Source organism: Coturnix japonica, chromosome 2 (assembly GCF_054131305.1).
Source record: "Coturnix japonica strain WE chromosome 2, WE-NBRP24, whole genome shotgun sequence".
Classification (NCBI taxonomy): domain Eukaryota; kingdom Metazoa; phylum Chordata; class Aves; order Galliformes; family Phasianidae; genus Coturnix; species Coturnix japonica.
The window spans coordinates 138763959-138786303 of NC_140664.1; the positions used below are offsets into that span (position 1 = coordinate 138763959).

Consider the following 22345-nt stretch of genomic DNA (forward strand, 5'->3'; position numbering starts at 1 on the left):
TTGCTTCTGTCCTTCACAGAGCCTTGGCTTGGTGGACAAGAACAACAACCCGCTCAGCCATGCTATGTATAACATGACTTCCCTCCGAGAGCTTGGGGAGAACCAGAGGAAGCCGTGCCACATCAAAGTCCCTGAAGCGACCCTGCGCAAGATTGAGAACTATCTGAATCATGTAAGGCCCAGAACCACCTTGGGTTCATCACCTTTAGCTTTAGAAATTGTACACTGGCTGGGAACTCCATGGCAGAGTGTTGGGCGAGTTTGTGGCTCGGTGTTTTGCCACAAAACTCATCAGTCTTTGTTGAGCCTTAAGGAAAGGTGACCCTTTATGTGCAGTGGGCCTTCTCTGGATTCTTTGTTATGTGCTAAGACTGGCTGTGCCTTGTTCCTGTACAAGGGCCAGCTGCTGGTGAATTTGCAGAGCTCCTTTGGCAGTGTCTCTTCCAGCATATGTAACTGAGTGGTGGGTGCAGATCCCCCAGCCCATGCTCACCCAGGAGATCCCTCTCCCTGGTGTGAGGCTGTCAGGAGCTGAAGCAGTGTTCCATGGGGCAGGACAGGGTTCCCTGGGAGCATTTGTTGTCAAAGCAGGAGTTAGTGCTCAGGTTAGATGAGGATAGATGTACCATAGGTGTAAATGTCTGCAGCTAACTGAAGTCATTGGAAATAATGCTCGTGTTTGGAAGGTGACAAGTAGTCGCTGTGCCACACTGATGCACTCTTAGAGCTGAACGATGTAGATCTCTGGGGATGTTTACAGTATTTTGCAGATACCATAAATGAAGCAGTGGTGAGTATGTTAGGAAGCCAAGCCTGTGCCTATGGCAGCAGCTGCTTCTCAGCAAGCTTTTCTAAGTGGCTGAGTCAAGGGCTGGAAAAGTTAGGAAAACAGCAGCCTCTTGAAAGTGCTTGGTCTGCCTCCATACGTGCCATGAGCTGACACAGGGCATCGAGGCTTGCTTTTGTGACTCTGAGGAAGCCTGAATCCAGAACTACTGATCTGCAGCTGGACCTTTAATACTCTGAACATTTAGGCCTATGGTTTGGTTTGTGTTTCTGTCCGTGCCTGACCCAGTGTAGCTGCTTTTAGTTATTCCTGTGGGATGCTGGGCTTTTCTTTTAATTTAACCAGGACTGACTATTTCTGGCCTAGCTAAACGCTTATGTTTTGTGCAAGTTACGAGTCTGGACTTGCTGAAGGTGAGGAGAGCAGTGGTACAACTTGATGGAATCAAACATTTGGCTTCTGGGGCAGCTGCATCTCTTGCATGCAGTGTAGACGCTGAGTTGGAGAGCATAAGATCCAGTTCTGTGCCTGTCAGTTCACACACTGGTGTTAGTATTTCTGTCAGGACAGATCCTGGACTTCAGGAGCCACAACAACGGAATTGCTGCTCATGTTACATTCTGGGTTGAGGTTATTAAAGTGAGAATTAGGAGGCTGAGTTGCCCAAAGTCTGAAGAGATGCGAATGTGGCTTTTTGGTCACTGCAAAACCTGTCTGACTGAGTCCATTTCAGACACTTATTTCTTTCTTCCTTCTAAAGACTGTTCCCAAACTCCCTGTCCCTCACAACTTCCTCTGTCTCTCCCAGTATCCAGTGGACATCAGGGAGTCCAGGCCCCGGCTTGCTGATGACATGATGAACCTGAGCAAGGAGTCTGGTGCGATCAGCGACGCGATCACGGGGAAGACATACATCCCTATGCTGGAAGCAGAGGAGGTGCGCCTCAGTCAGAACCTGCTGGCCCTCTGGAAAAGGAGGGGATCCTCATGGCAGGAGAGCCACCCGCTGCCGGTGGATCCTCACAAGGACACCATCCTGTCAGCCATTGAGCAGAACCCTGTGGTTGTGATAGCAGGAGATACGGGCTGTGGGAAAACCACGAGGATCCCTCAGCTCCTGCTGGAACATTACATCCTGGAGGGCCGCGGCGCCCGCTGCAACGTCGTCATCACCCAGCCCAGGAGGATCAGCGCCATCTCGGTGGCCCAGCGTGTGGCACAGGAGTTGGGTCCCAACATGAGGAAGAACGTGGGCTACCAGGTGCGGCTGGAGAGCAAACCCCCTGCCCGGGGAGGAGCCCTGCTCTTCTGCACTGTGGGCATCCTGCTGCGCAAGCTGCAGGGAAACCCCAGTCTGGAGGGTGTCAGCCACGTCGTGGTCGATGAGGTCCACGAGCGAGATGTCAACACGGATTTCCTGCTCATCCTGCTCAAAGGCATCCAGAAGCTCAACCCCGACCTGCGCCTGGTCTTGATGAGCGCCACAGGAGACAATCAGCGTTTCTCACATTACTTTGGGGATTGCCCTGTGGTCAAAGTGCCGGGCTTCATGTACCCAGTGAAGGAGTACTACCTGGAGGAGATCCTGGCCAAGCTGGGTAGGCACCGACACCGGCACTATGAAATAAAGGTGGGTGTGCAGTGTGGTGTTGAAGCTGTTCCCACTGGACAAGGGACTGGCTTCTGGCGTATCAGCAGGGGGAGAGTTTGGGCCTGGATCTGGTCCCTCTTTCCTGTTGTCCATTAGCAGTGTTTGCTTAGCTTTCATTCCAAGTCAAAGCCCATGAGCTAAATTTGACTTAGCATCCCTTGTGTTTTAGTTAAGTTTTGGGTAAAGACAGCTTCATATTTGGGTTTAAGTTGCATTTTTCCCCTCTTCAGCATGAAGTGTATTTATGTTTGAGTAAGCTCACAGCTCAGTGTGCTTACGTATATGCAGCATGCAAGTCTAGTGCAAGATTCAGATGGCTCAGACGTGCCTTGGAGCAGCCTTGTTACCCGGGCACTCGTCGTCTTGCATGACTTGATTCCTCCATGGCCACCTTTTGCAATTAGTCTGACTGCTCTATGTTATTATTCTGGAGAGTGCCTCCAGGTGTGTGCTGTGGGTAATCTCACTTCAGTGGCAGGTCGTGGAATCACAGATTGGTTGAGATTGGAAGACCTGCAGGTTCGTCTAGGCCAGCCCCCCTGCTCAGAGCATGGTCAGCCCAAGCAGGCTGCTCAGGAGAAGCTTTTGAGTATCTCCAAGGGCAGAGACTTTGCAGCTTCTCCAGTGTTCAGTCTCTCCTGAGTAAAGATGGATTTTTCTATGCTTAAACAGAATTTTCTGCATCTTATTTGTGGCTGTTGTCTCTTGCCCTGTCAGTGGGCGCTGCCAAGAAGAGCCTGGCTCCCTCTTCTTCATTCCCCCCCACTGAATAATTATATGGGTTAAGGTACCTCTCAGACCCTTCATCATCCTCAAGGCCCTTCCCTCTTCTCTCTGTGGTAGCTCCATGGCTCTGCTTCCTGGTCTTTCTTCTTTCTGAACCACGGGAGGTTTCTGGCCACCTGTAGAAGTTCCTCTGTGTCTGAGCAGCCATTTGGTGTATCAGCCACATCTCCTACCTTTGTGTCATCAGCAGATTTGCTGAGGGTGCCCTGTTGCATTCAGGGCCACCTTCCTGTTTCTGTTGTGGCTGGTTTTTTTTACCTTTTAGGCTGGCCTGACACACTTGTTCCAAATTACTGAGGCATAAAAGCTGCTGTTCTGTGTCTGGTGGGTTTGAAGGCTTAGGGCACACGTGGCACAGTTCTGGCCCCTGAAATTTCATCTAAGTTTTGCTACTTCATTAGAGGTTCCCAAGTGTCAGCTTCCAGGTCTGGAGAGCAGGATAGAGGCTGCATCTTCACAGCACAGCAGAGGAAGCTGGCAGCAGCTGTGACTGGAGCACGGGACAGATGGAGCCAGACCAGACTCCTGAGGTTCCTGGTCCTGGGGAGGCCATCCAGCTACAGGCAATTGCTCTCTCCAGAAGATGCTTTGTGAGTTTGTGCACCTTTCTAACCAGATCGCTGCTTATTCCTCTGCACGTGTCCTCCTGGAATCACAGAGTATCCAGAATTGGAAGAACCCACATTGATGTTCAGTCTAAATCCTGTCTCCACACTGGGCAGCCCAAGATTTGGACTGTAGATGTGAGAGTGTTGTCCAAATGCTTCTTGAACTCCTTATAAACGTGAGGCTGTGACCACTTCCCTGGGCAGCCTGTCCCAGTGCCCAACCACCTTTTCGGTGGAGAATTCTTTTCTGATATCCATCCTGATCCTTGCCTGACACAGCTGGGAGCCATTCCCTTGCATCCTGCCCACAAAGTGTCAGCAGCTCCTTCTCTGCTCCCCATCATGAGGAAGCTGCAGACAGCAGTGAGGTCATCCCTCATATTAATATCCCTCATATTAAGCTTATTGTTAAGCAGAACCCCTCGGTTCCTTTTGTGGGGCTGCAATCCAGCCACTGTGTACATCCAGGATTACACCATCCCTGCTGCAGAATTTGTTGTTTGCTCTTAGTTAATTTCATGTGGTTGGTGGTTGCCCAGCACTCTACCAAGACTGCTGTGCGAGGCATCTCTACCCTCAAGGGAATCAGTGGCTCTTCCCAGTTCAGTGTCATCCAGAAATGTACACAGTGCACTCAGCTTTTGTATCCAAGTCATTGATCGAAGTAGTGAAGAGAACTGGCCCTAAAATTGAGCCTGTAGAACCTGGCTGCTGGCCGCGGGCCTGATGTTGCCACATGCCCTAGAAGCCTTTGAGCCTGGCCCATCAGCCCATCCTCACCATCATGTCTGTGTGTGTCTGGCTGTGTGCCGGACATTTTGTCTAGAAGGATACTGTGGGATTATCAGAAGCTTTGCTGGAATCCCCATAGCCCAAACCCAGTGGGTGAAAAGGCAGTGGAGCCTTGTCATAAAAGGACATCAAGCTAGTAAGGCATGGCTGGGCTGCTGTGAACCCGTGTTGGTCTTGACTAATGGTATCTTGCAAGTATTTTATCACCAGCTCCTAGAACAGTCTTCAGAAGTTGACCAGGTACTGATTACCACCATCGTCTTTCTTGCCCTTCTTGAAGATTAGATTAACATAAGATTTCAATTGACCAGAATTGAGCAGATTCCTGTGGCTGTCAGCAGATAACTGAGAGGGGTCTTTCAGGACCCTGGGATGAATCCCATTGGAGTCCATAGACTAGGGTGCATTCAGCTGCAGCAGTAAATCGAGTCAGCTGGGAGCTTATCACTCCCAGGTTGTGGTGCTCCAACCCATGGTTGGTGTTAAGGTGGAGGCGAAGAAGCCATTAAATGTCGGCTTTACTTTCACGCCTGCTTGATGGCCAACTTTATCAAGTAAAAACCAACCAAACAAAAAATCTACCACTTCTTTTTTATTGTCCATCACAACGTGTCAGCTTCAGTTCTGAGTTTGGCCATGTGAATTTCTCCTTGTGAAGGCAGAGGGCGTCTCTGCAGTCCTGTATAGCCCTGACCTACCAAGCTCATACTCTTTACTTTTCTGCCTGAGTTCTAGGAGGAGCTCCCTCTTCAGCCACACTGCCTCCTGCCTCCTTGCTTGGCTTCCGACGTGCTGGAATTGCCTGTTCCTGCACTCTTAAAAGATGGATTTGCAAATGTCACCACCAATGGTAGACCCCCACCCCCATTACTAACCAGTTCCTCGAGCAGCCTGCAGTCTGCTCTCCTAGAATCCAGGGTTAGTAGCTCTGCTGCCAGTCTTCTCCATATCTCAGCTCAGCCATCGCATGATGACAAAGAGCAGAGCTAGGATGGCACTCCTCCTGCCAGCTCCCATAGTACCTGTATCAAAACGTTACCTTGCTGTGCTTACTGTTTTATCTAGCAATCAGATGATGAATGTGTCCTTGATCTTGATCTGATCACCGACCTTGTACTCCAGATTGACGCCCATGGAGAACCAGGTAGGTTCTGCTTTGCCCTCCTCCCCTTTACTTTTTCGGGAGGGGGGAAAACAAAAACTGGTATTTACAGAGCCCAGACCCCTGGCATAGGAAATCCTGTGCTGAGTTCTGCAGGACCACCCTGATCTCCTGCCTCAGCCAGGGGAAGTGAACAGTGCTCAGAGCAGTTGCTCAGGTTTATCTCTGGAGTCCAGAAGGGTATCTGGAAGCAGAGTTGGATGCAGGTTCCTGTGCTGGTGTGTCTCAGTCGTTGTGTCCTGAGGTACAGCTGTTGCTGGGCTCAAGTGCTGAACTGGTTTGTGCACCAGCCTGTGCTGCACTGTTTGTTTCCAATCCTGTGCTGGAGAACCATCCCCACTAAGTGCCGTTCCCTGGGAGGTGTTGGTGTGATGAAGGAGGCTGTATTCTAAGATGACTTTTAAGCGCTTTCGTGTTTCAAAGCTGACAGAAGCTATTCACTCCTAGAGTGCAGCTGGCCTTGTCTGTTTAAAACCCTTTTTGGTTTTAAACTCTGCCCCATGAGTTCAGAGCTGGGTGCAGCACAGCAGGTATGTGCTGTGCAGAGGAGCGTGTCCTTGGGACAGACTGCCCTAATGGCCGTGACTGCATTTGTCCAGAAGTATGATGGCAGTTTCCGTAGTGATCAGCTGGCAGTGGGTATCACAGCCCTGGGCTCTGCTTCGCTTTGGGTTTCTGGGACTGAGGGGAAATAATGGGCATCCCGTCTGTGCAGCAGAAGCAGTTTCTGTGTCTCCAGCTGGGGAAGAGTGCTTGGGTTTGCACATCATGTGTTCTTGCCCTATTACAGGTGGGATCCTCTGCTTCCTGCCTGGGTGGCAGGAAATCAAAGGTGTGCAGCAGCGCCTGCTGGAGATGCTGGGCTCTCAGAACAGCCGGTACCTCGTCCTACCAGGTGAGATGGGCCAGGCTTCTCCCCTGCAGTCGGTAGGGGGGGGCAGCTGACTGCATGAACCCCTTCAGCAGTTACACACAGGTACAGAGTGAGTTTGTGTGCTCTGATGTGTGTAGAAGTGCATGTAAAGCACCAATAACTCCTAGCAGAGGCTGGCCAAACCTGTGTGTGATCAGATAAGCCAGCTTCCTGTCTGCCTCCAGCAGAGCAGAGTTAGGTGAGGAGGAGAGCGATGCATTCTGTGTCGCTGGAGCTGTGTGCTGAGCCTTGATAGAAGAGCTCTTCAAGGCTGCTTTGTGGGACATCCATTGCTCACCTTCTATTCGTGAACTTAATGTTCTGTATCCCAGGAGGGAAACCTAAAACAAGTCAGTATTTCCCTGCAGAGATTGAAAGACTTTTGTTTTGGGTTTCTTGCTTTAACAGTCTGCTGTATTCAGTGTCAGGTAGGGGTGCATCTCCAGACTGCTCCCTTAATTAATGCAGGTGTTCTGACAGACCTGCACCTTCCAGTGCTTCCCTGCTGCGTTGTGCAGTTGCTGGAAATTTCTCTGTCACTGATTTGTGGTGTGGAAAATAGGGTATAAAAACGTTACAGGCTCTCGTCAGTATTCATTTCTGATGATGTTAAACCAGGCAACAGTGGGGTTATCCCAGTTTCCTGCCCCGTATGCCTTTAGAAAAGGGGAAGATGAAGAACTGGACTGGGGAAGGGGGTGGGATGATGTTCTAGTCGTGCCATTCACCTCTGTGGGATGGGATGTGACTGGAGTTGATGTGTGGTCTGGTTGGTTGTTTCCCCTGGGGTCTGGCTGACAGGAAACTGCTGGCAGTGCCCATCAGTCTTAAAGCAGCGTCCCATCCCCATTCCCCACCTCTGGCAGTGGGAGGTGACTGTGCCAGGATGGCTGCAAGTCTCAGCTCAGCTCATCTTTGTGCAGCAGAGCAGCTCAGCAGGGTGGGACTGACTGTTTTTCTCTGCCAGTGCACTCCAACATCCCCATGATGGACCAACAGAACATCTTCCAGCGGCCTCCACCTGGTGTCAGGAAGATTGTCCTGGCCACCAACATTGCTGAGACCTCCATCACCATCAATGACATCGTCCACGTGGTGGACAGTGGCACGCACAAGGAGGAGCGCTATGATCTAAAGACCAAGGTACTGCTACAGGGCCGCGTGGGGAGCACTGAGCTCCAGAGAGCAGGCAGGTGTCCAGCAGATGGCATCCTGCTGCCATCCATGTGCTGAGTGCCTCAGGCCTCTGCACTGCTGCTCACTGGAGACTAGCAGTGCAAGGATGCAGGAGGATGGCAAGGCTTCTCCTGCCCTTTAGTGGGATGGTCGATTGGTTGTGAGGAGTTTCCAAGGTCTGCAGACCAGATGGAAGGCTCTGTTTATATCAGGCAGTCAGCTGCAGGAGCATTCACACTTAATCCTTCTTCTTCCAGGTGTCTTGCCTGGAAACAGTGTGGGTGTCCAAATCAAACGTTGTGCAGCGGCGAGGGCGCGCTGGCCGCTGCCAGTCGGGGTTTGCCTATCACCTCTTCCCTCGCAGCCGCCTGGATAAGATGCCAACATACCAAGTTCCAGAGATCCTGCGCACTCCGCTGGAGAACCTGGTGGTTCAGGCCAAGATCCACATGCCAGAGAAAACAGTAAGCACAACACGTGCCTGCAGGGCTGCACCCAGTGGAACCAGGATGCAGTCTGCCTAGGGCCTGCTCCTCAATCAGTGATGCTGATGGCTCTGGTTCTTGTGTCCAAATATGCACTGCTATGTGGAGAAGTTAAGACCAGAAAATACAGAGATTATTTTGATTATGGAGTGTGTCTAGAGCTAGACTCTGTGCATGAGTGGAGAGGGCTGTGCTCGTGTTCCTGTAGGGATATGAGGAGGGGAACTCAGGGCCCTGGGGCAGAGTAGTGTGTTCATGAAGGCCCTCCCATGCGTGGGCATGGGAAACATGTCTTTTGTTTTCTCTCTGTGTATTGCAGGCAGTTGAATTTCTCTCCAAGGCTCTGGACAGCCCTGACATCAAAGCTGTGGATGAAGCAGTGATTTTGCTGCAGGAAATTGGTGAGCTAATGCAGTGTCCTGGTGTGGGCGTGATGGGAACGTGTTTGCTGTCTGAATGTGGGAAGTGAGAGTTGGCACAGGATCCTGTGGGACAGACTGGGCAGGATTGTCCCCAGATAAGGATGACAGTTGATAGAGACTTCTTAAACTGCACACATTGTAGTGCTGGTTCATTTCCTGCACTGCTGTGCTCGAAGAGAGAGGAAGCTGGTGAGGCACTGGCACTGCCTGGAACCGTGCTGCCCTCCCCTAGAGGTGCCTGAGGCTGTGACTGAGCCCTGGGCAGCCTGAGCTGGGGGGCAGTCAGCCTATGGCAGGGGTTGGGCCTGGGGGCTTTTGGGGTCCTTTCCAACCCCAACCATTCTGAGATTCCATGACCCTTGTGCTGTGTGCTTTATCTGGAGGTTACACCATGTAATCCAAGCATGGTAGATCTCCAAAGCTGCTGGCTGCCTCTTGGCCCCTGCCTGGAGCTGCGGCTTATGCCCTCTGGGTGGCTCTGTTGCAGGGGTGCTGGACCAACGAGAAGCCCTCACCACTTTGGGGAAACGCCTCGCCCAGATCTCCACGGACCCTCGGCTGGCAAAGGCCATTGTCCTGGCATCCATCTACCGCTGCCTCCACCCTCTGCTCGTCATCGTTTCCTGCCTCACCCGGGACCCCTTCAGCAGCAGCCTGCAGAACCGTGCGGAGGTGGACAAGGTGAGGAGACCTCCTGGAGGAGGGGGGGAAGCGGGCAGGAGAAGGGCTGCCACCTGGCTGACGTTGTGTCCCTCTGCCAGGCCAAGGCTGTTCTGAGCCGGGAGAGTGGCAGCGATCACCTCGCCTTTGTCAGAGCTGTGGCAGGCTGGGAGGAGGTGCTGAGACGCAGGGACAGTCGTGCTAGGGATAACTACCTGCAGGACTACTACCTGTATGGCCCCAGCCTTCGCTTCATCAACGGTGAGTCCCACAGACCAGCTTCTCCTTCTGTCACCTGAAGAGGCTGGAGCTCTGCTCCTGCTTAATATCTCAGTGCTGTGCTGGGCCCTGCACTGTCAGAAAGACATAGGGGCCCAGGAGCATGTCCAGAGACAGGCAGTGGAGCTGTGGGGGTCTGGAACACAGCGCTATGGGGAGTGGCTGAGGGATGGGTCAGTCTGGAGCAACAGAGGCTCAGGGGAGACCTCATTGCTCCCTACAGCTCCTGAAAGGTTGGAGTGAGGTGGGGTTGGCCTCTGCTCCCAGGAGTGATAGTATGAGAGGTGATGGCCTTGGGTTGCAACAGGGGAGGCTTAGGTTGGATATTAGGCACAACTCCTACTCCCTAAGAGCAGTCGGGCACTGATGCAGCTGCCCAGGGGGTGTCCAGAACTGTGGAGATGTGGCTCTCAGGGCCACGGTCAGTGGGCATAGTGGGGGTGGGTGTGGGGGTCTCAGAGGGTTTATACAACATGAACGATTGCATGAAAAGCAGAGCGCAAAAATGGGATAAGCCTGCAGGTGTGTCCTGGCTTTGGAATTCAGGAGTGCAGCAGCAGCCCTGGCTGCAGGAGGCCACAGGCAGGAAAGGTCTGTTCTGTCACTGAGGCAGAGCCTCCGAGTGGAGCTGGAGCTGGGGCTGCCCTGCTGGGGTCGTTTCATTGCTGCTGGGAGAACTGAGAGTGATTCAGTGGTACCATCTGTTCTGCACAGGCCTTGTCAAGCAGTTCTCAGAGAACCTCTACGAAGCCTTCCTGGTGTCCTCCCCATCTGACTGCACCATGCCTTCTTCTGTGTGTAACCAGTACAGTGAAGAGGAGGAACTGGTCAAGGGAGTCCTCATGGCTGGGCTCTACCCCAATCTCATCCAGGTACAGGCTCCCCACTCTGCAGTCACTGTGCTGGGTGTGCTGGATCCCTCCTTGTGAGGAGTGTGCTCAGTCCTTGTAGGCTGACTGGGAGCCATCCAGGTGGGGTCTTTCTCCAGGACATAGCTGTGGGGTGGCTGCTTGTGTGCAGTGCCTGAGCTGGTGCCTCTCCTTCCAGGTGAGACAAGGCAAGGTGACCCGCCAAGGGAAGTTCAAGCCCAACAGCTACGCGTACCGGACAAAGGCCGGCACTGTTCTGCTTCACAAGTCAACCATCAACAGGTGAGCGACCCACGCGTGTGAATGTGAGAGCCCAAAGCCTCGGGGCTCTGCAGCGTCGGGCGATGGCTCTGTGGCTGACAGGGTTCCCCCATGCAGGGAGGCCTCCAAGCTGTACAGCCGCTGGCTGACGTATTTCATGGCGGTGAAGTCCAACGGAGGGGTGTTCGTGCGGGACTCCTCCCAGGTCCACCCGCTGGCTGTGCTGCTCATGACTGACACGGACATCCACGTCCGAGGTGAGTGTGCAGGGCCCAGGGGGCAGCATGGGTGAGAGGAGTGGTGTGCTGGGCTGGGCTTCAGTGGGGGGGGAGCAGGGCCTGTCCTCTGCTCAGCTCTTGTGAGGCCCCATCTGCAGTGCTGTGTCCAGGCCTGGGGCTCAAAGCACAGGAAAGACAGAACTCTTGGAGTGGGTCCAGAGGAGCCCACTAAGATGGCCCAAGGGCAGGAGCAGCTTTCCTCTGAGTAGGGTTGAGGGAACTGGGCTGGTTTAGCTTGGAAAAGAGAAGGCTGCAGGGAGACCTCATTGTGGCCTTCCAGTACTTAAAGGGAGTGTATAAAGAGGAGGGGGAACGGCTGTTTGTGAGGGTGGGCAGTGATAGGACATGGGGGAATGGTGTTAAACCGAGACAGGGGAGGTTTAGGTTGGATCTTAGGAGGAAGTTTTTCCCCCAGAGGGTGGTGACGCACTGGAACAGGTTGCCCAAGGAGGCTGTGGATGCCCCATCCCTGCAGGCATTCAAGGCCAGGCTGGATGTGGCTCTGGGCAGCCTGGGCTGCTGGTTGCTGACCCTGCACACAGCAGGGGGTTGGAGCTGGATGAGCACTGTGGGCCTTTGCCACCCAGGTGGTGCTGTGATTCCTGCTGTGTTTGTGCTGCTTTTAGCCCCTGTGCTTTGGGTGCTGCTGCTGTTGCTCCATCCCAGTGGAGCAGACAGGCTGGAGCTCTGCCTTCTGCTCATGATGGGGTTGGTTTGGCCCAATGGAGCTCCTGTAGAGCTCAGCAGTGACTGTGGGCTGTGCTGGCAGTGGCGGAGCAGCAGCTCCACACCGTTCCCATTCCTCACCCTCTCTCTTCTCCCCACCAAGACGACGGCTGGCGAGCGACCGTCTCACTGACGGACAGTGACCTGCTGGTGCTGGAGGGCGACTCGTACACCATCCGCCTGCTGCGCGACTTCCGCGTCTCGCTCTCCAAGATGGTGGAGACGTGTCTGTGCTACGAGATGGCGGCCATCCCCGGCGACCTGCACCACCAGCACAGCCAGCTGCTCGACATCCTGGTGGATCTGCTCAAAGGCCCTCCCGGCAGCTTCGGAGCCTGAGGCGGAGCCGGAGGATTTTGTGGGGACTTGTAATTTGTATAAAGATGTTCACAAATGTTTATTTAAATAAAAGTTCTATTTATCCCTTGTGAAGTCATCTCTCTCCATCCTAGAAGATTCATGTTGTCTGATCTCCTGCTGTCGGCTCCGTGCATGGTCACCGGGAGGAACAGCCAGCACAGCGCAGCGCCAAGGACTGGAAGCGCCGATGGAGCCTGATGGGCGCCGCTCCTCCTCACCCTGAGCTGGACCACAAGGACGCGGCTGTGCCGTCCTCTGCCCATCCCCACGGGTCGGCAGGGAGCAGCGCTGGGGCAGCTTCTCCAGCTCCAGAGGGCGGATCTCAGCCGTTGGATGCAGCAGCAGCAGCAGCAGCAGCACAGCTCCATGGCTCCGGCACAGGGCGGGAAGGCCTGGAGGTGACGCTCGGCGTGGGATCAGCAGTGCTATGGGATCGGCAGTGCTATGGGATCAGCAGTGCTATGGGATCGGCGGTGCTATGGGATCAGCAGTGCTATGGGATCGGCAGTGCTATGGGATCAGCAGTGCTATGGGATCGGCGGTGCTATGGCACCCTGTGAGATGTGACTTGTTCCCGACCTGCCTGTACTTTTGTCTTGCGTTGTTCCCATGGTTTTGTACAACCCCTCGTCCTCCCCGTGCCCAGGAGGTTGGATGGATCCCTGTCCTTGTGCCCCACAGGACACTGCGGCCAGGAGTCACGGGCACAGCGCCTTTGTTTTCCACGAGTGGGACCAGGTGCCTGCAGGAGGAGGACTGGGCCGGCACGGCACTGCAGGAGCTGTGAGTTGGATGCCAGCTTTGCTGCACGTTCCCTGTAGCTGTCGCCTACCTCACAGGGCTGTTGTGAGGCTTCGTTCCATTCCTCCCTGTGGGCAGTGCTGGGCGTGATGCTGAGGGCCCCGTTTTGTTTTTATTCCCTATTTCTTACACTTTGTACCCAAAGTCGATGCGGCCGCCGTGGCCCCGTTTTGTTCTGCACTGCGATGTCATCTCCTCCCGCTGCGCTGCAAGGAGCGGAGCTGCAGCCTCGGCTGTGTGAACTGATGGCGGCGATGGGGCGACTCTTGGTTCCCCCGCTGCAGGCGGGCGCTGTGCTGAGCGCTGGCTGTTCCTGCAGCCCACGTTGGGGCCGTGGATCCTTTTTTTTTTTGTTTCTTCCCTTTCCAGCAGGTTTAAAAAAACAAAGACTAAGCTATTGTGTAAATGGTTCAGACTTGTGTGACATTGGGATACTTCCGTGGCTGTTATGTGATACTGGATCTTTTTACAACATAGATTAAAAGACAATAAAAAGGGATAGAGTAGTAACCGCCTCTCTGCTCATCCTTCTGTTCTGGGGGTGCGGGGCTGCGCGTGTCCCTCGGGGTGGGGTTGGGGGGCCCTGTGCTCCCTATTGCTGCCTATGGGGCAAAGGGCTGCAGGTGAAGCCCCCCCAGCTGCCCCCTCCATCCCCCCCAACACAAACACGCAGCCAGGCTGAGGGCAACATCGAGAAGCTTTATTCATTTCAACTGGTTTACAACAGGAAGAGGAATCACAACATCTAATCGGGAAATGGTGCTCAGGACAGACACACACAGCCCTGGTGGGTGCACAGCGGCCACCCCAACCCTCTGCCCCCACTGCTGCGCAGCTCCAACCCCAGAGCTGCAGCACAGCACGAAATGATGAGGACACGTCGCATGTGGCCAATGCTCAGCGTGCTCCTCGCAGTGGGGTTCACATCATCCCCTCCCCACCAGTGGGGAAACCCAGGCAGAGGAGGGGTTTCTATGAGGAGCCTGGTGCTGTGCTCACCCCACACGGGGCTGAATGTGTCCCCAGCGCTGCCCCACATCCTGCCCCGCATCCCAGGCTGCCGGAGCGATGCTGGGAGGTGCGGGAGGAGCCTCGTGTCTGATGGATCCCAGACACCAGCTGGTGGCCAGCGAGACTCTGTGTGCAGGGATGTGCAGGGATGGCACGGGCAGCGCTGGAGGGTGCTGGTTGGGGATGGGGTGAAGGACGGGGCGCTCCTCCGCTGTGCCCTGGGCTTCGTGCCCAGACCCGGGGGCTGCTGCTGAGAAATTCTGCCCAAATGCCACCACTGAGAGCCAGGGGGGAGCCCGGGGCAGCAGAGCGCATTACATTCAGTCCGCAGCCGGGACAGTAGACTGTACAGTAGAAAAAGGCCCGCAGTAACCACAATGAGCAGCAGCCCCTGAGAGCCGGCTGCTTCCAGCCCCTCCGTGCTCCCACCCTGAGCCCAGGGCACAGCACTGCAGAGCAGCATCCCTGCGCTCAGCATCTCCCACCACGGCCCCTCCAGCACCGCGCTGTGCCATCGCCGCAGCCCCACGCTCAGCACCGCGCAGCCGTACATTCACGTTGCATCAAAGTCAAACCACAACTTAATTAAAAGAAATAAGTATTATTTTTTTGCCCCCCCCCAAAAAAGAATTTTGGTACCCGGAGCCCTCAGGCAGTGCCAGGCACCGCTCCCTGCCCTGCTCTGCCCCCAGCAGCTCCACTGCAGCCTCCACGTGTGGACAAAACCCAACGCAGCCGCTGCCTCCCAACATCAGCACTGCCCCGAGTGCACTGCAGCCACCCCAGTGACCACACAGCGCTGCATCAGTTTGGCAGTGACATGTGGGCACAGCGCGGGTTGGGGCTGGGCGACCCAACGCAGCTCCAAAGATAAAGTGCAGTGTTGCCATTGCTTTCCTACAGCGGTGCCAGAGCTGAGCGGGGCTGCACCCACCTCTGTGGGGACCCCGAGCAGCACCAGCCCCGCATGCATTCCTGTACAGAGCTGGGAGGAGAAGCAGAGGGGCTGAGCTGCCCTGAGCCCCCCCCTTCCAACAGCCCTATTCCAAAAGTGCTGGAAAAACTAACAAACAGAAATAAAAATACGTATCGACAGATGGCAGAGATGGAGCTTGGTGCTCAGAATTTAGCGATGGAAAGAAGGAAGCGTCAGCGGAGGGGCAGTGATATATACTGGGGGTGTGTGGGAGGTGGGGTGGTGGGAGTGGGGCAGGGGGCCTCTGTGGGGCTGGGGGGGCACAGGGGGGAGGTGGTGAGGAGGGGGAGGAGGAGGAAGAGAAGGAAGAAGAGGAGGAGGAGAAGGAGGAGGAGGGGCAGGAGGAGGAAGGCAGCGGGGCTGTGGGTATATATAACCGCCCCGCTCAGGTGCAAATCTGCATTGCTTGTTTCAATTTGTATCCAGAGGAAAAAAGCACTTATGAAACTAGCCAGACGACTTGGATGCAAACTAGTACATTTTAATGCCATTTTATTAGAAATCATGCAAACTTTAATATAAAAAATACAAGTGCAATAAGAATCTTTGTGTGTAAATACAGATTCCGGGTTATCGTGTCGTTGTCGGCTTCCCCAAGAACCGTTCCCACAAAGCAGAGAAGCCCTCAGCTTCCCTCAGCTTCCCTCCGCCCTCCGCGCAGCCCCGGCAGCGCCTGCTCCCATTGACTTTGATCCCAGTGTTTCGCTATTCTGCTTTTTTGTTCTTTTTTTTTTTTCTTTTTCCTTTTTTTTTTTTTTTTTTTTCTCTCTTTAAATTACTTCGACCACCCAAGAATGCTTCTCTGGTTTATTATTATTATTTTTTTTTACTTTTTTATTTACATTTCATCTTTTTTTTTAGTGTCATTTGCAAACACGGAACGAGGAGCTCAGGCCTCACGCAGCAGCTCACCCCGCCAGCTCCGCACCCACACACCCTCTGCACTTCCTGGCCCCACTCCGAGCCCTGCGCACCACGGGGCTGCCCCGAACCCACAGAGCTGCCCCATAGCCATGGAGCTGCCCAGGAGCCACAGAGCTGCACAGCCCGTGCTCAGCCTTCAGCCAGAAGGAGCCCAAGTTGGGCTGTACCAACCAACAACTAACCAAAAGCCAACCAAAAACCAACCAACAGTCAACCAACAGCCAACCAATAGCTAGCCAGAAGCCAGCCAACAGCCAACCAACAGCCAGCCAACAACCTACAGCCAACCAACAACCAACAGCCAACCAACAATCAACCAACAGCCAGCCAACAACCAACAAAAAATCAACCAACAGCCAACCAACAACCAACCAACAACCAACCAACAGCCAATCAACAATCAACTAACAGTCAACCACCAACCAACCAACAGCCAACAACCAATCGCTAACCCAAAACCAACCAAAACCCAACCAACACCCAACCCAACCTCGCCGCACACCGGGGCTGGCACCAACGCAACGTTTCCAGCTGCGGCCAACACAACTCTGACTGAGCTGCTCAGCAAGAAGCTTTCCTTCGACACATCCCTACGCCTTCCGCTTTCAGACATGGCTTAATCCCATGAATTTGCTCCATCGATTTTAAAATACTTTAAAAAAAAAAAAAAAGAAAACAAAACAACCAACCAACAACAAAAGTTACGACTGCTGGATATGTCAGTAAGAAGCAGCACTGCAGCAGCGGTTAATGTCCCTACTCTTCTATGGTTAAGGAAAGAGAAAAGGAACCTCAGTGTGGGTTTGTAGCACAATAAATCATCAACACATCGTCACGAAGAATAAAAGGTAAAAGTCAACAGTTAAAACAGCCCTAATGTGTGTGGAAACAGCGTCAATGGGGCAGGGGACGAAGCAGCAAGGAGGAAAAGGGGGTTCTCTTAAAAAGAAAGAAATCACAGCTTATCCCTATTAACTCAGCCTGGCTTCGGCCGCCGCCGCGCTCCCCCCAGAGCCCCTGGGACAGCACAGCACTGACCCCCGAACCTCCAAAAGCTGAAGGGATGGGGCCATTGGGTGCATCCCCGTCCCGCGTGAAGCCGGAGGCCGCGTGAAGAGAGCCAAGCTGCGTTACGGGGCGTGGGGACAGGGGGGTCACAAGCCTTGCTGCGGGAGCGCTGCGGGGAGAGGCGGCGGCTGCAGCTGCGCCGGGGAGGCCGGGCTGTCGCTGATGGAGGTGCTGCTGGGGAGGGTGGGGGGTTTGGAGGCGACGACGATGTCCGCTCCGTGGTCGGTGCGCGCCTTCGCCTTCTCACGGAACGTCAGCTTGTGGGATTCAATCTGCAGCGACAAAGGGCAGGGAGGGGGGTGGGGTGGGGAGAGGAGAGAAAGGGGGAGAGGGGGACGGGAGACGATAGCAGAATGTCATCGTTAGATGCCTGGAAGATAAAAGGCAATTTTCCGAGTTAAAACAACAGCAGAAGCCCTACGGCCGTCGCTACAAACAGTTCCACGCAGGGAGGACAGCGGGTAGTGACCGGTGCTCGCCCTCCCCCCAGCAGCGTGTGTGCAGAGAAGCGCGGGCACTTACTTGTTTCTTGTATCTGAGTCTCGAAGCTCTGAATTTCCCTTTGGTCACCACCGCTCAGGGCAGTGGGCACCGCCGGCCCTACGCCATTCTCCTGCAGGGCGCTGCCTGCCTGCGCCGCTCGCACCTCTCCGTTCTGAGGGGCTGGCGGGAGCTGCCCTGGCTCCGCGCTGCCCTCAGCCTACAAGGAGACAACAACGGGGTGGGGAGGACGACAGGAGCGGTCAATAGGGCATGGGGCACCAGCGGGGGGTGACATCTGAGCCCCTCCGCCCTCCCCTGTGGGCTCACAGGGCCCCCTCGGAGCTGGGGATGGAGGGCAGAGCGCTGTGTGCCCAGAGCTGAGTTGGATGAGCGCAGCTCCATGGAGCCAACGCCTCCCTTGGACTCACAGGATGGTCTGAGTTGGAAGGGACCTTGAAGGTCATCTGGCCTGACCCCCTGTGGTGCACAGGGACACCCACCGGGGAATCAGAGCCCATCCTGACCTCGGGTGCCTGCAATGATGGGCTCTCCACCAGCTCTCTTGAATACATTCGTACATCTGACCTAACAGATACACAGTGGATCCCCAACCCAGATGGCCAAGCTTTGATGCTGGACCATGAACACTGGGCCCAGGAAGGCAGCCTTTAGAGAAGCCCCTGTCCTGCTCTGCCCCAAATCCCACCTGCAATCACCAGCTTCTGCTGGCATCCAGTCTGCAGCAGCCCTGCTCTTATCCTGCGCCCCTGCCCTACAAAGGCTCCTCTGTGGGGGACAAGCACTGCTGCTGTACCCACTTACTCAACCAAAGCACGGCCATGACCTTCAGTATCACAGAACCATGGGATGGTTGTGCTGGAAGGGTCCTTAGAGATCACAGAGCCATGGAATCACAGCATGGATAGGTTGGTTGTGACCCCCCCATCCCCATCCCGTGGGCTCAGGCTGCCCACGGCCCTGCCATGGCCTCAGACACCTCCAAATGGAGACGGGGAGAAATGAGACTACTGCAGACCAGCTGAGATTTGAGGAGTCCTGAGTTACCAGCAAACAACCCCAGCATACAGGTAGGGACCCCAGCAAAGGGGAGCAGTCATGCAGCGCTGCAGGGAGGTTTCTGTCCCAGCCAACCCAGCTGCTCTCCCAGAGCTGCTTTCAGCTTTTTGCTGAGCCCAATGTGTCAGTCTGAGGGTTACACAAAGGACTGGCGATGGGAGAGTCCCGGCGTGTCCCAGCGGTCACCTCTTGCCATGTTTTAATGGGGCTCAGTGCAGCGCTGCTCCCTGCCCTCCAGGGCAGCATCAGCTCTTGGAACAGCGCTCACCCCCACAGCCCAACCCAGCGGCACCTGAGGGCCCTCCACCACCCACAGCTGCTCCGTGGAGCAATGCTGGGATGAGCGCAGGGCTTAGTGGTCCTGGGGCTTCCCCCTCCTGCTGGGGGCACAGCCAGGTCCCAGCTTTGCCATTCAGAAGCAGCATTTGGCAGAGAAGCTGCAGCACGAGGGGATGTACAAGGCTGCAGCCCCCAGCACCACTCTAAGCACTCCGGGACACAGAAGCCCCCAATTTGGCCCTCCCCTCCCCAAGGAACAGATGACAATTTGCAGAGTTCAGGATGGGGGCAGCTCGAGTTCTGCTTTCATGGGGAGAAGCCATGAATCACAGCAACGCTGCACAAATCCCCCCTTCCTGAGTCAAAGGGCTTTTGGGCTGAGCTGTGGGATGGGCTGCTGGTGCCAATTCCCAGCAATACAGCTGGGGTCTCAGCAGCATTACTGGGGAGCAAAAGGAGAAGGGGAGGAAGCCCCACACAGCTCTTCTGACAACCCACAGCTCAGAGCATGCCCTGCTCTCGGGGTCCTGGGGGAGGGATGTGATGGGGCAGCATGAGCCTTTCATGTAACACACAGCAGGGACCCGTTCAGGCTGTCAGTGTGTTCACAGCTTTTCTCTGTGAGTCACAATGCTGGGGCTCACAGCAGGCTACGGGAAGAGGTGGCTATAAAAGGCCGGGGTGGAGAGGCTGGGCTGTGCTAACAGCAGGAGAAGAACCAAATGTCAGCCCTACACTGAGGAACCAGAGCTCGCCGCACCCACCTTCACTGTTCCTCCTGCTGGCAAGTGCCCCACGTTGTCCAGAGAACCCACTTTGGCCTGGGCCTTCTCCTTGAAGTTCAGCTTCTGGTTCTCGATTTTGACATCTCCTCCCCCTAGGACAAGATTGAGGAGGAGTGAATTCATGGGGGGCTCCCAAACTGTCCCCTCCCAACACCCAGAGGAACCCTCAGCATCCCATCGTGCAAACGTGAAGTCCAACTGTAAAAGTGCCCACAACAGAAATATGGGCAATGATGCCACAGAATCCAGTGGCTGCAAATATGCCTGAGACTGGTTCCCAAATTCTCCCTGTGCTCTTCCACTCCCACCTCATGGCTGTGATGGGCACACAGAGCCACGTGTCACCATGGCAGGAGATGGAAGCGGAGGGGAAACCGTGGGCACACGTGGAGATGGATGGGCACCAAGGGTTGGGAAACAACCACAGCCCTTTAGCAAGATGGATGGCTGCAGTTCCCCCATTGGCACCACCCTGGTGTGAGCAACGATGGGAGCCAGCCAGTCAGGTCCAACCAAACCAGTGAGAACCTCTGCCAGCACAGAGTTCTGATGGGTTGCTCTGCTCTCACCCCAGGACAAGGGCAGCATTGTTGCACAGAGCTCATCATGAGATGGCTGAACAAACAGAGGTCATATTGGTGGCACCACGTTCTCAACGCGGGAGCTGTGATGTGTGGAACCGTGAAGCTCTGTGTGTACAGCTGAACTGCTTTCAACCCATCGTGCTGGCACAGAGGGCCAGGAAACCCCGGGAGCACACAGAGACGAGTGTGTGATAATGGCTTCCAGCTCTGGTCACTGAGATTCATCCCTCACACACGGATGTTCCATTGCCGTGCAGTGACTGCCCCCGCACAGAGCCATAGCAGCACAAGGCAGGATGCTGGCCATATTTCAGGATGCTAAGGAGGCACAATGTGCTGCCAGCCATGGTGCCTGGAGTCTGCAGGCTGTCACTGTGCTCTCAGAGGGGAACAAACAGTTCCTGCACCCTCATCTCATAATATGGCACTGAAGAGCCCAAATAACTCAGGAGCTGCTGCTGAGCTGGAGGCTGACACTGGCCTCATAGCTGCTCTACCTCCTGCATGGGGGGCACTCCTCCTCCCATGGCTCCTTCCCCAGCACAGCCCTGGAGCTCTCTATGAGTGTGAATGAAGCTTCCAGGGCAGCCATGGTGCCTATCCAAGCACTTCAGTGGGTTACCTCCAAGGTAAGTCATCTCCCCATCCCTCTGCTCATGAAACCACTACGAATCCAGGCAGCCCTTCTGGAAATACTGCCTGGAAGCAACGGAGCCCCTGAACTACTTCAGTACTGCAGGGCAACACATAAACACCTTCACCTTCAGCAGACAAACAACAAGGAAATGGTAAAATCCCCACCTGGCTTATGCTTAATATTTGCTTTCGAGCCGCACTTGGAGGACACTTTGGACAGGTCCACTTTCTTGTTCTGAATCTGCACCTGGAGAGACAAAAAGAAAGAACTGAACACAAAGAACCATTCACTGCTGGGCACCTGGAGGCCAACGTGCCACCCCTCCATCGGGTCACACCTCCTGAACCCACACCCCTTTGCACTGTTATTCATCCACCCACAACCTCCCAGCTCCTGAATGCCCAGTGCTTTGGCATCACCTGTAGACCTGCACCAACCCTGAGCAGTTTATGTGAGCAGAGAGAAACTGAGGGCAGGTCCAAGCTAACACGTGGACAAGAACCAGCAGTGCTTTGAGTTCACGGCACATCCGTGGCAGAGGCACAGTGAGGAGCTGCTCTCATTGCCACGTTCCCCTGCCTGCTCAGTGGAGGCTGGGCTCAGGGATCTCAGCTTCTCCAACTGCAATGGTTCTGCGGTTCGATGATTGTGCCCAGATGGAACAACTGGTGAGAACAAGCTGCCCTCAGAGACAAGCACTGCGTGGGAGCTGCTTCCCATCACTGCTTAACCTTACTCTACCAGAGATCTGAAACTGGCAGAGAAAATCTCTCAGGAAAAAACATCTAGGGTGATACAACCATACGATCGTGACACATTCATGCTCAGTAAACCATCCTCAAAGCCAATAATGAGCCAAACGTTCCAACACAGCTCTTACAGACGTAGGCTTGAATGTGGGGAGAAGCATCTTCTCTATGTTGGCACAGCAGTGCAGGTGAGGTGCCATTGGTTTGGGGTCTTTCTGCTCTAAAAACATTTCCTCTCTGACCACGGGTTCAGTGCAACGCATTGAGCCCAGCTTGAGTCCTTACAGCTCCTCTGTGCAGCTCCCCCTGCTCCAAAGTTAACCCCGGTGTCTCTCATTTCATGCGATCATCTGATGCCTCCTGGGGATCCAAACAGTTCTACCTCAGTGGAAGTGTAACAACTCTAACATGAGTCGCTGTGTCCAGTTTGCAATGGGAGACGAGTAGGGCTGGCACCTGCAGAGCCAAACACTCAGACCCCACTACCTAGTACAGTTTAGACTCCAATGCCCCACGCAGAGGTGTGACCCTCATCTCTTGGTACGTCTTCTATCTCTGACCATCTACTCATCCATCTATGGAGCTGAAGCCAAAGGGTAGGGAAACCATGTGCAAACTCCAAATTGCCTGATTAAATCTTCATTAATACCCACTCTACCTGCATGCTGGGAAATCTGAGCCTTTACGTTTGCTTTCTTTAAAAGAAGGGGGGAAGCACTAAAGCAGAAGAAAGGCTCTGCCCAGGAAATCCATCCT

General features: G+C 54.6%; 2 protein-coding genes across 57 annotated transcripts in view; one reads left to right on the plus strand and one right to left on the minus strand.

The window, feature by feature from the left end:
* The window catches only part of DHX30 (DExH-box helicase 30), a 28147-nt gene extending 14621 nt beyond the window's left edge, over positions 1-13526 (plus strand). For 9 of the 12 annotated variants that reach the window (XM_015852731.2, XM_015852734.2, XM_015852732.3 and 6 more), the window contains 13 exons: positions 20-172; positions 1596-2417; positions 5690-5768; positions 6577-6681; positions 7667-7842; positions 8133-8339; positions 8680-8761; positions 9270-9463; positions 9544-9703; positions 10436-10593; positions 10769-10872; positions 10969-11108; positions 11959-13526. In XM_015852731.2, the coding sequence (XP_015708217.2) occupies positions 20-172; positions 1596-2417; positions 5690-5768; positions 6577-6681; positions 7667-7842; positions 8133-8339; positions 8680-8761; positions 9270-9463; positions 9544-9703; positions 10436-10593; positions 10769-10872; positions 10969-11108; positions 11959-12194 (2616 nt within the window). In that variant the 3' untranslated portion in view covers positions 12195-13526. Of the gene's footprint in view, positions 1-19; positions 173-1595; positions 2418-5689; positions 5769-6576; positions 6682-7666; positions 7843-8132; positions 8340-8679; positions 8762-9269; positions 9464-9543; positions 9704-10435; positions 10594-10768; positions 10873-10968; positions 11109-11958 lie in introns of those variants that run through there. The other 3 variants (XM_085540740.1, XM_085540739.1, XR_014943676.1) reach the window with 2 other exon arrangements.
* Positions 13527-15478: 1952 nt separating this feature from the next.
* Positions 15479-22345, minus strand: part of MAP4 (microtubule associated protein 4) — an 88252-nt gene continuing 81385 nt past the window's right edge. For 17 of the 45 annotated variants that reach the window (XM_085540735.1, XM_085540733.1, XM_085540731.1 and 14 more), the window contains 4 exons: positions 21005-21086; positions 19599-19711; positions 17518-17695; positions 15479-17267 (listed from right to left, as the gene is read on the minus strand). In XM_085540735.1, the coding sequence (XP_085396861.1) occupies positions 17263-17267; positions 17518-17695; positions 19599-19711; positions 21005-21086 (378 nt within the window). In that variant the 3' untranslated portion in view covers positions 15479-17262. Of the gene's footprint in view, positions 17366-17517; positions 17696-19598; positions 19712-21004; positions 21087-22345 lie in introns of all 45 variants that reach the window. The other 28 variants (XM_085540714.1, XM_015852720.3, XM_085540732.1 and 25 more) reach the window with 4 other exon arrangements.